The following is a 17,184-nucleotide window of genomic DNA, read 5'->3' as shown; positions in this document are numbered from 1 at the left end:
CCACCTCCTCCACCCCACCCCCCAAACTCCCCAAAACCCGGCCACGCCCTCCACCCCACCCCCCAAACTCCCCCAAACCCGGCCACCTCCTCCACCCCACCCCCCAAACCCGGCCACCTCCTCCACCCCACCCCCCAAACCCGGCCACCTCCTCCACCCCACCCCCCCCCCAAACTCGGCCATCCCCTCCACCCCACCCCCCCCCAAACTCGGCCATCCCCTCCACCCCACCCCCCAAACTCCCCCAAAACCCGGCCACACCTCCCCCCGCCCCCCCCAGCCCCGATAGGGTAGCGTATGCGCTGTGCAAACACCTCCTGAGCGACTGCGTACTGTTAGAATCACAGCCCCGGGCTCAGTCATGTTTTCTGCCTCATCTTGTTGCTGTTTTCATTCTGCACTTTCTGTATCTCTCTGTACCTGATTCAGATTGAAACACCTCAAAACAACCACTGTTTCCCACGGCAACCCATCTCACACGACTCTGCACACCTCGCAGGTTAGGCATGGCACAAACCAATTCCAGCTTCTCAGATTGCTGGCATCCACTACAGTTCACCTACTGCCACAACAGGTCCACAGCAGACACCATCTCCCTGGCGCTGCACCCAACCCTGGAACACCCGGATAACAAGGACACCAATATCAGACTCCTATTTATTGACTACAGCTCAGCCTTCAACACCATTATTCCCACAAAACTCAACTCCAAACTCCGTGGCCTGGGCCTCGGCTCCTCCCTCTGTGACTGGATCCTCAACTTCCTAACTCTCAGACCACAATCAGTAAGGATAGGCAACAACAGCTCCTCCGTGATCATCCTCAACACCAGTGTCCCACAAGGCTGTGTTCTCAGCCCCCTACTATACTCCTTATATATCTGTGACTGTGCAGCCAAATTCCCCTCCAACTCGATTTTCAAGTTTTTAAGAGATAGATAAGTTTAAGATAAAGGTGAATGTAGCCCAATCCCTCACGCAAACCAGCCTCCCATCCAATGACTGTCTACACTTCCCACTGCCTCACCAGCATAATTAAGGACCCCACACACCCTGGACATTCTCTCTTCCAACTTCTGCCTTCGGGAAAAAGATACAAAAGTCTGAGGACACGTACCAACCGACTCAAGAACAGCTTCTTCCCTGCTGCTGTCAGACTTTTGAATGGACCTACCTTGCATTAAGTTGATCTTTCTCTATCTCTAGAACATAAGAACATAAGAAATAGGAGCAGGAGTAGGCCATCTAGCCCTTCGAGCCTGCCCCACCATTCAATAAGATCATGGCTGATCTGAAGTGGCTCAGTTCCACTTTCCCGCTTTCTCCCCATAACCCTTAATCCCTTGTCTATCAAAAACCTATCAACCCGTGACTTAAATATATTTAGTGAGGTAGCCTCCACCACTTCAACGGGCAGAGAATTCCAGAGATTCACCACCCTTTGAGTGAAGAAGTTCCTCCTCAACTCTGTTCTAAACTGCAACCCCCCCCCCCCATCTTGAGGTTGTGCCCTCTAGTCCTACTGTCCTTTCTGAGCGGGAAGAACCTCTCCACCTCTACCCTATCCATCCCTTTCATCATCTTATACGTCTCAATAAGATCCCCCCTCATCCTTCTAAACTCTAACGAGTACAAGCCCAGTCTATTCAGCCTCTCTTCATAGGTCAACCCCCTCAACTCCGGTATCAGCCTAGTAAACCTCCTCTGCACTCCCTCCAAGGCCAAAATATCCTTGCGCAAGTGCGGCGACCAAAACTGCACACAGTACTCCAGCTGCGGCCTGACCAGTGCCCTGTACAGTTGCAGCAAGATCTCCCTACTTTTATATTCAATCCCCCTCGCTATGAAGGCCAGCATCCCATTTGCCTTCCCGACCACCTGCTGCACCTGCAAGCTGGGTTTTTGCGACTCATGCACAAGGACCCCCAGATCTCTCTGCACCATAGCATGCTGCAGCTTTTCGCCCTGTAAGTAGTGGTCCTTCCTACTATTATTCCTACCAAAGTGGATAATCTCACACTTGCTAACATTGTATTCCATCTGCCAGGTCCTCGCCCACTCGCTCAGCCTATCTAGATCCCTCTGCAGACTTTCCACACCCTCCGCACAATTTGCTTTTCCACTTATCTTTGTGTCATCAGCAAATTTCGACACCTTACACTCAGCTCCCTCCTCCAGATCATCTACATAAATGGTAAATAGCTGAGGCCCCAGCACCGATCCCTGGGGCACTCCTCCACTAGTCACCAACTGCCAATCCGAATAGCACCCATTGACCCCCACTCTCTGCCTATTTGACAGCCAATCCTCTATCCACGCTAACACCCTACCCCCAACTCCGTGCCCTCTAACCTTCTGTGCAGCACCTTATCAAGCACCTTCTGAAAATCGAGAAACACGACATCCACCGGTTCCCCTCTGTCCACTGCACTAGACACATCCTCATAGAATTCCAATAAATTCGTCAGACATGACTTCCCCTTTTGCCTGCTACCCTTTTTAAACAGCGGCGTAACATTAGCCGTTTTCCAATCTTCCGGCACTTCCCCGGAATCCAGCGAGGTTTGGAAAGCAATCACTAAGGCATCCACTATCACCTCCGCCATTTCCTTCAGAACCCTGGGATGCATTCATAGAACATAGAACACTACAGCACAAACAGGCCCTTCGGGCCACGAGTTGCGCCGATCACATCAACACCTACCAATCAATAGACCTATCTATAACCCCCAATCCCACTAAATTCCATATACTCATCCAGAAGTCTTGTAAAAGACCCCAGCGAGTTCGCCTCCACCACCACTGACGGCAGCCGATTCCATTCACTCACCACCCTCTGAGTGATTCCATCCGGTCCTGGGGACTTGTCCACCATCAGTCCCACTAGTCTGTTGAGCACTACCTCTCTAGAGACAATGATCTCATTCAGGCCCTCAACTCCTACCATCTTTCTATCTTTAATACCCGGCAAACTATTTGCGTCCTCCTCCGTGAAGACCGAAGCAAAAAACTTATTTAAGGCCTCAGCCATTTCCTCATCCCCCACCACTAAACCCCCCCTCTCATCCTCTAAGGGTCCAACATTCACCCTAGCCAGCCTCCTCCTCTTTATATATTTATAAAAACTCTTGCTATCCTTTTTTATATTTAGCGCTAGCCTAGATTCATAGTCTATCCTTCCTTTCTTTACCAACTTCTTCGTCATTCTTTGTTGATATTTAAACCTCTCCCAATCCTCTACTTGCCCACTACTTTTAGCCACTCTAAACGCATCAGCTTTTAATTTAATACTCTCCTTTACCTCCTTTGTTATCCACGGCTCATTATCTCTCCTCCTACAATCCTTCTTTACCATTGGAATAAATTTCTGCTGAGCACCAAGAAAGATCTCCTTAAAGATCCTTCACTGTTCCTCAGCAGTCCTACCGCCCAATGCGCTCCCCCAATCTACATTCGCCAATTCCTCTCTCATCCTATCGTACTCCCCTCTGTTCAAACAAAGGACACAGGTCTGGGATCCTACTTTCTCCTCCTCCATCTGCATCAAAAACTCCACCATACAATGATCACTCTTCCCAAGAGGATCCCTCACAACAACGTCCCTAATTCTACCTGCCTCATTACATAGCACCAGATCCAAGATAGCTCGCTCCCTCGTCGGCTCCAAGACACACTGTTCAAGGAAACTATCCCAGCAGCGTTCCAAGAACTCCTCCTCAAGCCCACCGTGTCCAACATGGGTCGACCAATCAATATGTAGATTGAAATCCCCCATAATTATCACCGTTCCATTCCTGCACGCCGCATTTATTTGCGCGTTAGTAGCCCGCCCCACCTCCAGGTCATTATTCAGGGGCCTATAGACAACACCCACCAGTGTCTTCCTCCCTTTGCTGTTCCTAATCTCCACCCACAACGATTCCACATTCTGCTCTTTGGCGCCTATATCTTCAGTATGCTTTGTTTGTATAGTGCACAAGGAACAATACTTTTCACTCTGTACTAATACATGTGACAATAATAAATCAAATTAAATCAAAGCACCCTCACCTCGCGCACCCATTCTGAAAGTCCTCCGTTGCCTGGTAATAGATGGTGATGGCGACCCGTGCATCCGCATCAAAGGTAAATTCCACATTGTAACAGATTTTGGGTTTGGGAATCTCTTCCCCCACATTCTTCACCTCCTCAGTGCATCTGAAAAGCAGGAAAGTTTTCAGGCAGTCAGCATCTGTTTTAGAGTAACAGACTCATTGAGACTTCCACAGCGCGCTTCCTATACCATGCAGCACATTGTGCTTATGGTCATACAGGTTTACAGCATGGAAACAGGTCCTGTGGCCCAACTTGTCCATGTTGCCTCTTTTTTTTAAAACCCCTAAGCCAGTCCCAATTACCCGCATTTGCCCATATCCCTCGATACCCTTCGTACCCATGTAACTGTCTAAATGCTTTTTAAAAGACAAAGTTGTACCCCCTCTACTACTATCTCTGGCAGCTTGTTCCAGACACTCACCACCCTCTGTGTGAAAAAATTGCCCCTCTGGACACTTTTGTATCTCTCCCCTCTCACTTAAACCTGTGTCCTCTAGTTTTAGACTCCCCTACCTTTGGGAAAAGATATTGACTATCTAGCTGATCTGTGCCCCTCATTATTTTATAGAGGTCTATAAGGTCACCCCTCAGACCTTTTAAACTCCAAAGAAAAAAAGTTCCAGTCTATCCAGCTTCTCCTTATAACTCAATCCATCAAGTCCTGGTAGCATCCTAGTACATTTTTTTGCATTCTTTCTAGTTTAATAATATCCTTTCTATAATAGGGTGACTAGAACTGTACACAGTATTCCAAGTGTGGCTTTACCAATGTCTTGTACAACTTCAACAAGATGTCCCAACTCCTGTATTCAATGTCGTGACCAATGAAACCAAGCATGCCGAATGTCTTCTTCACCAATCTGTCCGTCTGTGACTCCACTTTCAAGGAGCTATGAACATGTACCCCTAGATCTCTTTGTTCTGTAACTCTCCCCAACACCCTACCATTAACTGAGTAAGTCCTGCCCTGGTTCAATCTACCAAAATGCATCACCTCACATTTGTCTAAGTTAAACTCCATCTGCTTCCTGTACCATGCTCTGTACACGTGTCGGCTGCTCTCAAAGCTCACTCTATTACTCAGATATTTGCAGTCGGTGTACATCAACACTCTCGCAATTCAAATCACTTACTTTACCAATCTCAGTGTGTCTTTCCGGATGTTTATCAGACTCCGCAATGTCTTGACTGGATCCTGAGGGGGAGGGGCAGCATACGGAAACTAGAAAAGGACAAGAAGCAGAAAATGTCCCAATCAAGGCACCCAGAAGAGAATTTCCTATTGGAATGTGGAATCAGATTCGAAAAATCCTGTGGGTGGAACTTCAGTCACAGACATAATAACTCTGAGTTTAACAGCAAAAACACATTCAAATATAGCAACGCAGAGAGAATGGCCCGAATTCTCCAATCCACTGGCAATGGGAATGGAGAATTGAACACATTTGGGGAATTCCAGCCTCTGTGTCGAGTATAAATGGTATAAAGTTTCAGCAGAAATAGACAGGGGTGCAGCTACAGGAATCTGAGTGGACAAGTTGGGAAGGTCATCATTGCCATCCTTTACCTGAATCATTAAAACTCGCTGAAGCCAAGGAGTCAGGATAAGGTGTTTTATTTTCCATGGGGCACCAGAGATTCAGTGCAGATTTAACGGACGTATTCACAATTTGGGTTTTGATAAACTAAGCAAGGAAAGTCAGTAAGCAGAGAGGCAGAGGTTTATGGTGAGGCAGTTATGATCTGGAATGTGTTTCCTGAGGACACAATAGGAACAGATTCCATTGGAAATTTCAAAAAGGAATTGGGTAAATGTGTGACAGGGAAAGATTTACAGGATTGGGGGGAGGAGGAGAGTGGGCCTAATGGGATTGTTCTTTCAAAGAGCTGCCAGACACATGATAGGCTGAATGGCCTTCTCTTTGCAGTGAGATTCTCACTAGGGCAGTCAGAGAGATTCACCTTCCATTCTACAAAGAACAAAGAAAATTCCAGCACAGGAACAGGCCCTCCAGCCCTCTAAGCCTGCACTGACCATGCTGCCCCGACTGAACTAAAACCCCCTACCCTTCTGGGGACCATATCCCTCTAACTCCTGAAATAGTCATTTCCAGGAGAGGTGACCACAAAGCAGCTGGAGTATCATAAAAAAACTTCATTTTTAATCTGCCATTCTTACCTAGTCTGTCTTATTTATAACTCGAGACCAACCGCTTTTAGCTGCCCCTGACTTTTGGAAAATCCACCAACAAACAATTAAAGGTTCCACAGCAAAGTCTAAGGAATTGTACCAAGTGCCACCTTTGTATCTCTGAGGATCAATCCCAGAATTAACTTAAACCAGTGTTATTCACAACAGGACTGGCCGATAGCTCCTAGGGCCAACACACCTTCTGGCTCTTTGTGAACGATGATGTGGAGATGCTGGCGTTGGTCTGGGGTACTCTCAGTAAGAAGTCTCACAACACCAGGTTAAAGTCCAACAGGTTTATTTGGTAGCACGAACAAGCACAAGCTTGTACTGCCAAATAAACCTGTTGGACTTTAATGTGGTGTTGTGAGACTTCTTACTGTGTTTGTGAGTGGACAGACTGAATAACAAAGACATCACAGTGCAATCCGTTGGCAAGTTCCATCTAGTGGTTTGGGAGCTGGGGGCTTCTAACCCTGGGACCGTTCTGTACGACTGATCCAAGTGAGCCAGGCTGGGGATAAAGACTAGGATCGCTCTGTGTTCTACCCTACACCAAGTAAAGACAGCACACTCTCATGATTGAGTTGTTATTTTTAACACTAATAACTGTGACCTCTGCAGACTCATATGGAAATGTCATCTGTGAGATCAGAGCTTAGCTCCGTTACCAGGGTAACCAGCCTACTGTCCGCACTTGATCCACACACCGATTGTTGAAGCCAGGCTAAAGGGCAGCATTTTAATTACTAATCTCACTAATTTAAAATCACATTTTAAGAAAGCCGTAAATACCTGACACTAAACAGAGTGCAGAATCCACTGGATACAATCATATAATCCCGACATTTGGCCCATCGAGTCTGCACTGACCCTCCAACAGAGCATCTTACCCAGACCCTCTTGCCCCATAAGCCCACATATTTACCCCAATCCTCATAACCTGGAAACTAAGGGGCAATTTAGCATGGCCAATGCACTTTAAAGAGCACATCTTTCAGACAGAGAGAGGAAACAGAGCACCGGAGGAAACCCACGCAGACACTGGCAGAGTGTGCAAATTCCACACAGACGTGACCCGAGGCTGGAATTGAACCCAGGTCCCCGGCACTGTGAGGCAGCAGTGCCACTGTGCCAGCATTTACCAGCAACTGATGAATCTCAGTGATCAGAACGACGTGTCACATACTTCCTGAGGGCACACAATTCACTGCTTTTATTCATTGTGTTTGATAAGGTTCCCCCCAGTAAGCTATTACAGAAAATACAGAGGCATGGGATTGAGGGTGATTTAGCGGTTTGGATCAGAAACTGGTTAGCTGTAAGAAGACAGAGGGTGGCGATTGATGGGAAATGTTTATCCTGGAGTTCAGTTACTAGTGGTGTATCACAAGGATCTGTTTTGGGGCCACTGCTGTTTGTCATTTTTATAAACGATCTGGATGAGCGTGTAGAAGGATGGGTTAGTAAATTTGCGGATGACACTAAAGTCGGTGGAGTTGTGGACAGTGTGGTAGGATGTTGCAGGTTACAGAGGGACATAAGAACATAAGAAATAGGAGCAGGAGTAGGCCATCCAGCCCTTCGAGCCTGCCCCGCCATTCAATAAGATCATGGCTGATCTGTCGCTGCTCAGTTCCACTTTCCCGCCCTCTCCCCATAACCCTTAATCCCCTCTCTTATCAAAAACCCATCAACCCGCTTCTTGAAAATATTTAGCGAGGCAGCCTCCACCACTTCAATGGGTAGAGAATTCCAGAGATTCACCACCCTTTGAGTGAAGAAGTTCCTCCTCAACTCCGTTCTAAAACGCCCCCCCTTTATCTTGAGGCTGTGCCCTCTAGTCCTACTGTCTTTTTTCAGTGGGAAGAGTCTCTCCACCTCTATCCTATCCATCCCATTCATCATCTTATACGTCTCAATGAGATCTCCCCTCATTCTTCTAAACTCCAACGAGTACAAGCCTAGTTTATTCAGCCTCTCCTCATAGCTCAACCCCCTCAACTCCGGTATCAGCCTAGTAAACCTCCTCTGCACTCCCTCCAAGGCCAAAATATCTTTGCGCAGGTGCGGCGCCCAAAACTGCACACAGTACTCCAGCTGCGGCCTCACCAATGCCCTATACAGCTGCAGCAAGACCTCCCTACTTTTATATTCAATCCCCCTCGCTATGAAGGCCAGCATCCCATTCGCCTTCCTGACCACCTGCTGCACCTGCAAGCTGGGTTTTTGCGACTCATGCACAAGGACCCTGAGGTCCCTCTGCACCGTCGCCTGCTGCAGTTTTTCGCCCCGTAAGTAACAGTCCTTCCTACCATTCTTCCTACCAAAGTGGACCACCTCACACTTGCCAACATTAAATTCCATTTGCCATTTCCTGGCCCATTCGCCCAGCCTATCTAGATCCTTCTGCAGACTCTCCACACCCTCCGCACAATTTGCCGTTCCCCCAATCTTGGTGTCATCAGCAAATTTCGACACCATACACTCGGTTCCCTCCTCCAGATCATCTATATAAATGGTAAAAAGCTGAGGCCCCAGCACCGACCCCTGGGGCACTCCACTAGTCACCATCCGCCAATCCGAATAGCACCCGTTGACCCCCACTCTCTGCCTCCTATTTGACAACCAATCCTCTATCCACGCTAACACCCTACCCCCAACTCCATGTCCCTCGACCTTCTGCAATAACCTCTTGTGAGGTACTTTGTCAAACGCCTTCTGAAAATCCAGAAAGACCACATCCACCGGCTCTCCTCTATCGACCGCCCTAGACACATCCTCATGGAACTCCAGTAAATTTGTCAGACACGACTTCCCTTTAATGAAACCGTGCTGCGTCTGCTCTATCAAGCAATTCCCTTCAAGATGCCTCGCAATTTCCTCCTTAATGACAGATTCTAACATTTTACCTACCACAGACGTTAAACTAACCGGCCTATAATTCCCCGCCCTTTGCCTGGCACCCTTCTTAAACAACGGCGTAACATTAGCCGTTTTCCAATCATCCGGCACTTCCCCGGAATCCAGCGACGTCTGGAAAATAACCACCAAGGCATCCACTATCACCTCCGCCATTTCTTTCAGAACCCTCGGATGCATTCCATCCGGTCCTGGGGACTTGTCCACAATCAGTCCCTCCATTCTGTTGAGCACCACCTCTCTAGTAACAGTAATGTCATTAAGACCCACCAGTCCTACCACCTTTCCATCGCTAACACCCGGCAAATTATTCACGTCCTCCTCCGTGAAGACAGAAACAAAAAAGTTATTCAATACCTTAGCCATATCCCCATCCCCTACCACTAGGTCCCCTTTCTCATCCTCTAAAGGACCAACGTTCACTCTAGCCAGCCTCTTCCTTTTTATATATTTATAAAAACTCTTGCTATCCTTTTTTATATTAAGCGCTAGCCCAGCTTCATAGTTTCTCCTACCCTTCTTTATCAACTTCTTCGTCATTCTTTGTTGACATTTAAACCTCTCCCAATCCTCTTCTCGCCCACTACTCTTAGCTACTCTAAATTCCTCCGCTTTTAATTTAACACTTTCCTTCACCTCCTTCGTTATCCACGGCTTATTACCTCTCCTCCTACTATCCTTTTTGACCATCGGAATAAATTTCCACTGAGCACCAAGAAAGATCTTAAAGATCCTCCACTGCTCCTCAACAGACCCTCCCTCCAACGCGCTCCCCCAGTCCACATTTGCCAATTCTTCTCTCATCCTACCGTACTCCCCTCTATTCAAACAAAGGACGCGTGTCCGGGAACCCACTTTCTCCTCCTCCATCTGCACCAGAAACTCCACCATACAATGATCACTCTCCCCAAGAGGATCCTTCACCACAAGGTCCCTAATTCTACCCGCCTCATTACATAGCACCAGATCCAAGATAGCTCGCTCCCTCGTCGGCTCCAACACACACTGTTCAAGGAAACTATCCCGGCAGCATTCCAAGAACTCTTCCTCGAGCCCCCCACGTCCAACATGGGTCGACCAATCAATATGCAGATTGAAATCCCCTATAACTACAGCCGTCCCATTCCTGCACGCCGCACTTATTTGCGCATTAACAGCCCGCCCCACCTCCAGATCATTATTCGGGGGCCTACAGACGACACCCACCAGCGTCTTCCTCCCTTTGCTGTTCCTAATCTCCACCCATAACGATTCCACCCTCTGCTCCTTGGCTCCAATATCATCCCTTGCTACCACTGTGATGCTATCCTTAATCAGCAGAGCTACGCCCTCCCCTTTTCCCTCCTGCCTATCCTAGCCTAAACACTTGATAACCCTGTACATTCAGCTCCCAGTCCCTGTCACCCTGCAGCCACGTCTCTGTAATGGCCACCAGATCGTATCCATTTGTGTCGATCTGCGCCACATAGATAAGCTGCAGAGCTGGGCTGAGAGGTGGCAAATGGAGTTTAATGCAGAAAAGTGTGAGGTGATTCACTGTGGACGGAGTAACAGGAATACAGAGTATTGGGCTAACGGTAAGATACTTGGTAGTGTGGATGAGCAGAGAGATCTCAGTGTCCATGTGCATAGATCCCTGAAAGTTCAGAGACTATCTATCCTCCTCATCATTTATAAACCTCTATTAAGTTGCCTCTCATCCTCCTCCCCTCTAAAGAGAAAAGCCCCAGCTCCCTCAATCTTTCCTCATAAAACCTACCCTCCAAACCAGGCAGCATCCTGGTAAATCTCCTCTGCACTCTCTCCAATGCTTCCACATCCTTCTTATAGCGAGGTGACCAGAACTGAACACAATATTCCAAATGTGGTCTCACCAAGGTCTGGTATAGTTGCAGTATAACCCCATGACTCTTAAACTCAAACCCCCTGTTAATAAACACTAACACACTTTAAGCCTTCTTCATGGCTCTATCCACTTGAGTGGCAACCTTCAGAGATCTGTGGATATGAACCCTAAGATCTCTCTGTTCCTCCACATTTCTCAGACGCTGCCGTTGACCCTGTGATCTGCATTCAAGTTTGTCCTACCAAAATGAATCACCTCACACTTATCAGGGTTAAACTCCATCTGCCACTTTTCGGCCCAGCTCTGCATCCTATCAATGTCTCTTTGAAGCCTGCAAGAGCCCTCCACCTCATCCACTACTCCACCAATCTTGGTGTCATCAGCAAATTTACTAACCCACCCTTCAGTCCCTTCCTCCAAGTCATTGATAAAAATCACAAATAGCAGAGGACCCAGCACTGATCCCTGTGGTACACCGCTGGTAACTGGCCTCCAGTCTGAAAATTTTCCCTCCACCACCACACTCTGTCTTCTATGATACAGCCAGTTACTTATCCAATCGGCCAAATTTCCTTCTATCCCACATCTCCTTATTTTCTTCATGAGCCTATCGTGGGGAACCTTATCAAACGCCTTACTAAAATCCATGTATATGACATCAACTGCTCTACCTTCATCTACACACTTAGTTACCTCCTCAAACAATTCAATCAAATTTGTCAGGCAAGACTTACCCCTCACGAAACTGTGCTGACTATCCCGGATTAAACTGCATCTTTCCAAATGGTCATAAATTCTATCCCTCAGGACCCTTTCCATTAACTTACTGACCACCGAAGTAAGACTAATCAGCCTATAATTACCAGGGTCATTCCTATTTCATTTCTTGAAGAGAGGAACAACATTCGCCACTCTCCAGTCCTCTGGCACTATCCCTGTTGACAGCAAGGACCCAAAAATCAGAGCCAAAGGCTCTGCAATCTCATCCTTTGCCTCCCAAAGAATCCTAGGATGTATCCCATCTGGCCCAGGGGACTTATCCACCCTCAGGTTTTTCAAAATCAGTTGATAATTATCAGGTGAGGAGCAGCGTTCCAAAAGTTCGTGCTACCAAATAAACCTGTTGGACTTTAACCTGGTGTTGTGAGACTTCAAACATGCTTACCCCAGTCCAACGCCGGCATCTCCACGTTATGTGTATAGTACACACACATATACAATACTTACAGCTACAGGGCGAATTCCCAGGAAATTCAGGTCACTGTTCTCTCCAAACAAGTAGCCTTCAGGATGAGTGGAGTCAAATGTCTGAGCTCCCATGATGAAATGACTCGCAAAGTAATTGCCTGAAAGAGCAGAGAACGCACGTCTAAGTGAGAATCAAATGGCAGATACACATCTCCAGCTTAGACCGAGTGCCCAGGGCCAGGGGTCAAACAGGGGAAGATTTGTGAGGTTCAGTGTCTGTGCGATTGGAAATGTTGACACAGCCAGTGGAAGGGAAATTGATTCTAACATAGCAATGTAACTAATTTCTGAATCACCATTAGATTTCCCACAGGAGAACTTGCAAAACAAAACCTCTTCGAAACGCAACACCTTGTTTGAAATGCAGTGTCTCTGGGTTTTAATAATGACTGATTTCAGTATCTCTAACACCCACCCGCTCAGCAATATATCAACTTTCTCCCAACCAGTAACAAACCCCCCAGCCCTACCCCCTGCACCTCCCCACCCCACCCCACCCCCACCCCACCCTCTGCCCCACACCCCCCACCCCACCCCCTGCACCCCCCCCACACCCCCGCCCTACCCCCTGCACCCCCCCACCCCACCCTCTGCCCCACACCCCCACCCCACCCCCTGCACCCCCCCCACACCCCCGCCCTACCCCCTGCACCCCCCACTCCAACACACCCCCACCCCCCACACCCCCCCACCCCCTGCACCTCCCCCCACACCCCCGCCCTACCCCCTGCACCCCCCACCCCACCCCCCCCACCCCCTGCACCCCCCACCCCACCCCCCCCACCCCCTGCACACCCCACCCCACCCCACCCCCCCACTCCAACACACCCCCACCCCCCACACCCCCCCACTCCAACACACCCCCACCCCCCACACCCCCCCACTCCAACACACCCCCACCCCACCCCAACACACCCCCACCCCCCCCACCCCAGCACACCCCCACCCCACCCTCTGCCCCACACCCCCCTCCCCACCCCGCCCCACACCCCCCCCCAACCCCCTCCCCCCTCCCCACCCCACCCCGCCCCACACCCCCCCTCCCCCCCCACCCCCTGCACCCCCCACCCCCCACTCCAGCACACCCCCACCCCCCACCCCCCCCTCCAGCACACCCCCACCCCCCACCCCCCCACTCCAGCACACCCCCACCCCCCACACCTCCCCCACCCCCTGCACCCCCCACCCCCACTCCAGCACACCCCCACCCCCCACACCTCCCCCACCCCCTGCACCCCCCACCCCCCACTCCAGCACACCCCCACCCCCCCCACTCCAGCACACCCCCACCCCCACCCCCCACACCTCCCCCACCCCCTGCACCCCCCCCCCCACTCCAGCACACCCCCACCCCCCACCCCCCACCCCCCCCACTCCAGCACACCCCCACCCCCCACCCCCCACCCCCCCCACTCCAGCACACCCCCACCCCCCACACCTCCCCCACCCCCTGCACCCCCCCCCCCTGCACCCCCCCCCCCACTCCAGCACTCCAGCACCCCCCCCCCCCCCCCCCCGGTTACAGTGTGTCCGCTCCCGGTATTTACCGGATTTGGGGGGGTATCTGTACACCGATCCCGCCGGGATATCCAGCTCCTCCACCCCGGCTTCCTGGCGGCTGCTTAAAGCTCCCATTCCCGCTATTCCCGCTTTTCCCGCTCTCTCCTCCCGGTTTTCCCGCTCTCTCCTCCCGGTTTTCCCGGTTTTTCCTCCCGGTTTTCCCGGTTTTTAGGCCGATCTCTGCAAAGCGCGTTCCCGGAGCTGCGGCCGCGGCGCGTTCCCGTCACGCAGTTTAATCCGGATTTAAACTGGACCCGGATTCATTTCCCGGGAAAAGTTTCTCAAAACCGGGAGCGAGGGTCCGGCTAATCCCGACAGATAAACCCAGCTCAAAGCTTCCAACACCCCGGGACCACCCTCAATACAGCAAAATCACCCAAAAATCATCCCAAATCACCCAGAAATCATCCAAAATCACCCGAAAATCATCCAAAATCACCCAAAAATCATCCAAAATCATCCCGAAAATCATCCTGAATCACCCAAAAATCATATAAAAACTCAGCAAAAAAGAATGACCAAAATTCAGCAGGGAATTGGTAGGAATTCCCATTTGATTGGCGGGTTGTGTCAAATGGGTAATGAAGAAATTTAAAAAAACTAAAGCTGCCTTTGCTGGAAATCTGAGCCAGTCAGAGTCTGAATGTCCAGAACCTCCCATCAGAGAGAGGAAAAACCCTAACTCCATAAACCCTAACTCAGCCTGCCTTCAGTGTCCCCAGCGCAGAGGAAACTGCATTGGAAGCAGTGAATACAACAAACCACAATGAAGGAGGTTCAAGTGAAACTGCTTCACTTGAAAGGAATGTTTGGGTCCTTGGGCATTGAGGGGAGGGGAGGTAAATGGACAGGTGCTGCATCTTCAGTGATTGCATGGGAAGGTGCGTGAGAAGATGAAGGGTTCAGGGCAACGGAGGAGCAGGCGAGTCAAGGAGGGAGTGGTCCCTGTGGAATCCAGCCCAGGGTGGGGGTGGGGGTGGGGGGGATAGTGCCATTGTGCTGGAGTTGACGGAATGGCAGAGGATGATCCTTTGAATGCAGAGGCTGGCGAGGTGGAAAATGAGTACAAGAGAACCCAGTCCTGGCTCTGGGAAGGGGTGAGGGCAAAGATGTGGGAGATTGGTCAAATACAGTTCAATGCCATCAACTACAGTGGGGGGAGCCTCAATTGGTAAACAGACGGACTTGTCAGAAGCATTGTTTCCCAAGTCAGAGGCGAGGAAACTGGGAGGATGGGATGGGATCCTTATGGGAGCTGGGTGTGAGGAGCTGTATTCAGGGTAGCTGAGGGAGTCAGCAGGTTTATAATGTACATTATTAGACAATCTATCTTCAGAAATACTCAGTCAATGGGAGGGCATTGGGGGCAGGTACAGAGCAAAGAGATCTAGGGGTACAGGTTCACAGCTCCTTGAAAGTGGAGTCACAGATGGACAGAGTGGTGAAGAAGGCATTCGGCATGCTTGGTTTCATTGCTCAGAACATTGAATACAGGAGTTGGGATGTCTTGTTGAAGTTGTACAAGACATTGGTAAGGCCACACTTGGAATACTGTGTACAATTCTGGTCACCCTATTACAGAAAGGATATTATTAAACTAGAAAGAGTGCAGAAAAGATTTACTCGGATGTTACAGGGACTTGATGGATTGAGTTATAAGGAGACGCTGAATTGACTGGGACACCCCCCCCACCCCCGTACTCCCTCCCCACCCTCCACACCTCCCCACCTCCACATCCCCCCACCCTCCACACCCCCATCCCCCAAACTCCGCACACACATCCTCCACCCTCTGGATCCCCATCCCCCACTCTCCGCAACCCCCATCCCACACCCTCCATCCCCCATCCTCCGTACCCCATCCCCCACCCTCTGCACCCCCATTCCCCACCCTCCACTCCCCCATCCCCACCCTCCCGCATCCCCCGCAACCCCATCCTGCACACCCTCATTCCCCCATCCTCCGCACCCCCATCATCCATCACCTTCCGCATCCCCTGCATCCCCCCCATCCCTGCACCTATCACCCACCCACCCTGACAGCCACAGTTAGAGCTTCTGACCAGAGGCTGTGGATATTCTGAGCAGGGGAATGGCAGGGGGGGGAGAGGAGGAGAATCGAGCAACATTTCAGGAAAATGTAACTCCCTCCCCATGGAATAAATTTGCAGACAGTAAAGGTCTGATCAGTGTCTTCAGTGAATGGACACAGGTGATGAGGGGGATCCCGTTGCTGTGAACTTCCTAAAGCTCTTTGACAAATTTATTTTCAGACAGAAAGCTCCGGTGTAAAAGCACAGCGAGGATACAGGATGGTGGAAAGGACAGAAGGGAAACAGCTGGTACTCAGACTGGGGGAGAGCATTTGCTCTCAGTGTGGGGGTGACATCAGGGAATTTATAACCAGTGTTTCATCTCATAATTTCCATAGGTCAGGAATTTTCAGGTTGATGCGGGTGAGTCAGGTTGAGCGGCTGATGGAGTTTAATGCGGATCAGGGTGAAATTCTGCACTTTGGTTGCAGGAATAAAAACACAATTTATTAACTAAATGGAGACTGCAAAGTGCATTGGTGCTGAGGGATCTGGGTGTCCTTGTGCATGAATTGCAGAAAGTTAGTATGCAGGTGCAGCAGGTAATAAGGAAGGCAAATGTGATCGTGGCTTTTATTGCTAAAAGAATGGACTAAGAAAGTGCTGTTGCAACTGGATAGGACCCTGGTGAAACTACTGAATATTACACACAGTTCTTTTGATTTTGATTTGATTTATTATTGTCGTACAATGAAAAGTATTGTTTCTTGCATGCTCTACAGACAAAGCATTCCGTTCACAGAGAAGAAAAGGAGAAGGTGCAGAATGTAGTGTTACAGTCATAACTAAGGTGCAGAGAAAGATCAACTTAATGCAAGATAGGTCCATTCAAAAGTCTGACGGCAGCAGGGAAGAAGCTGTTCTTGAGTCAGTTGGTACGTGACCTCAGACTTTTGTACCTTTTTCCTGATGGAAGAACATAGAACATAGAACACTACAGCACAAACAGGCCCTTCGGCCCACGAGTTGCACTGATCACATCAACACCTACCATCTATAGACCTATCTATAACCCCCAATCCCATAAAACCCCATACACTCATCCAGAAGTCTTTTAAAAGACCCCAGCGAGTTCGCCTCCACCACCACTGACGGCAGCCGATTCCATTCACTCACCACCCTCTGAGTGAAAAACTTACCCCTAACATCACTTCTGTACTTTCCTCCCCGCACCTTAAATCTGTGTCCTCTCATAGCGACCATTTCAACCCGGGGAAATAGCCTCTGAGA

The 17,184-nt window shown here is 49.7% G+C and overlaps 1 protein-coding gene across 2 annotated transcripts in view; it reads right to left on the bottom strand.

Moving 5' to 3' along the window:
- rnf157 (ring finger protein 157) overlaps positions 1-14,251 on the bottom strand; it is a 78,565-nt gene extending 64,314 nt beyond the window's left edge. For both annotated transcript variants that reach the window (XM_080184109.1, XM_080184110.1), the window contains exons 1-4: positions 13,849-14,251; positions 12,281-12,399; positions 5,228-5,316; positions 4,050-4,196 (exon numbers count right to left, since the gene is read on the bottom strand). In XM_080184109.1, the coding sequence (XP_080040235.1) occupies positions 4,050-4,196; positions 5,228-5,316; positions 12,281-12,399; positions 13,849-13,936 (443 nt within the window). In that variant the 5' untranslated portion in view covers positions 13,937-14,251. The remainder of the gene's footprint in view (positions 1-4,049; positions 4,197-5,227; positions 5,317-12,280; positions 12,400-13,848) is intronic.
- Between the last annotated feature and the right edge of the window lie 2,933 nt (positions 14,252-17,184).

Source organism: Carcharhinus amblyrhynchos, unplaced genomic scaffold (genome assembly GCF_965287045.1).
Source record: "Carcharhinus amblyrhynchos unplaced genomic scaffold, sCarAmb.v2.hapA scaffold_568, whole genome shotgun sequence".
NCBI classification, from domain to species: Eukaryota; Metazoa; Chordata; class Chondrichthyes; order Carcharhiniformes; family Carcharhinidae; genus Carcharhinus; species Carcharhinus amblyrhynchos.
This window is presented reverse-complemented; position numbering and strand designations above follow the sequence as displayed.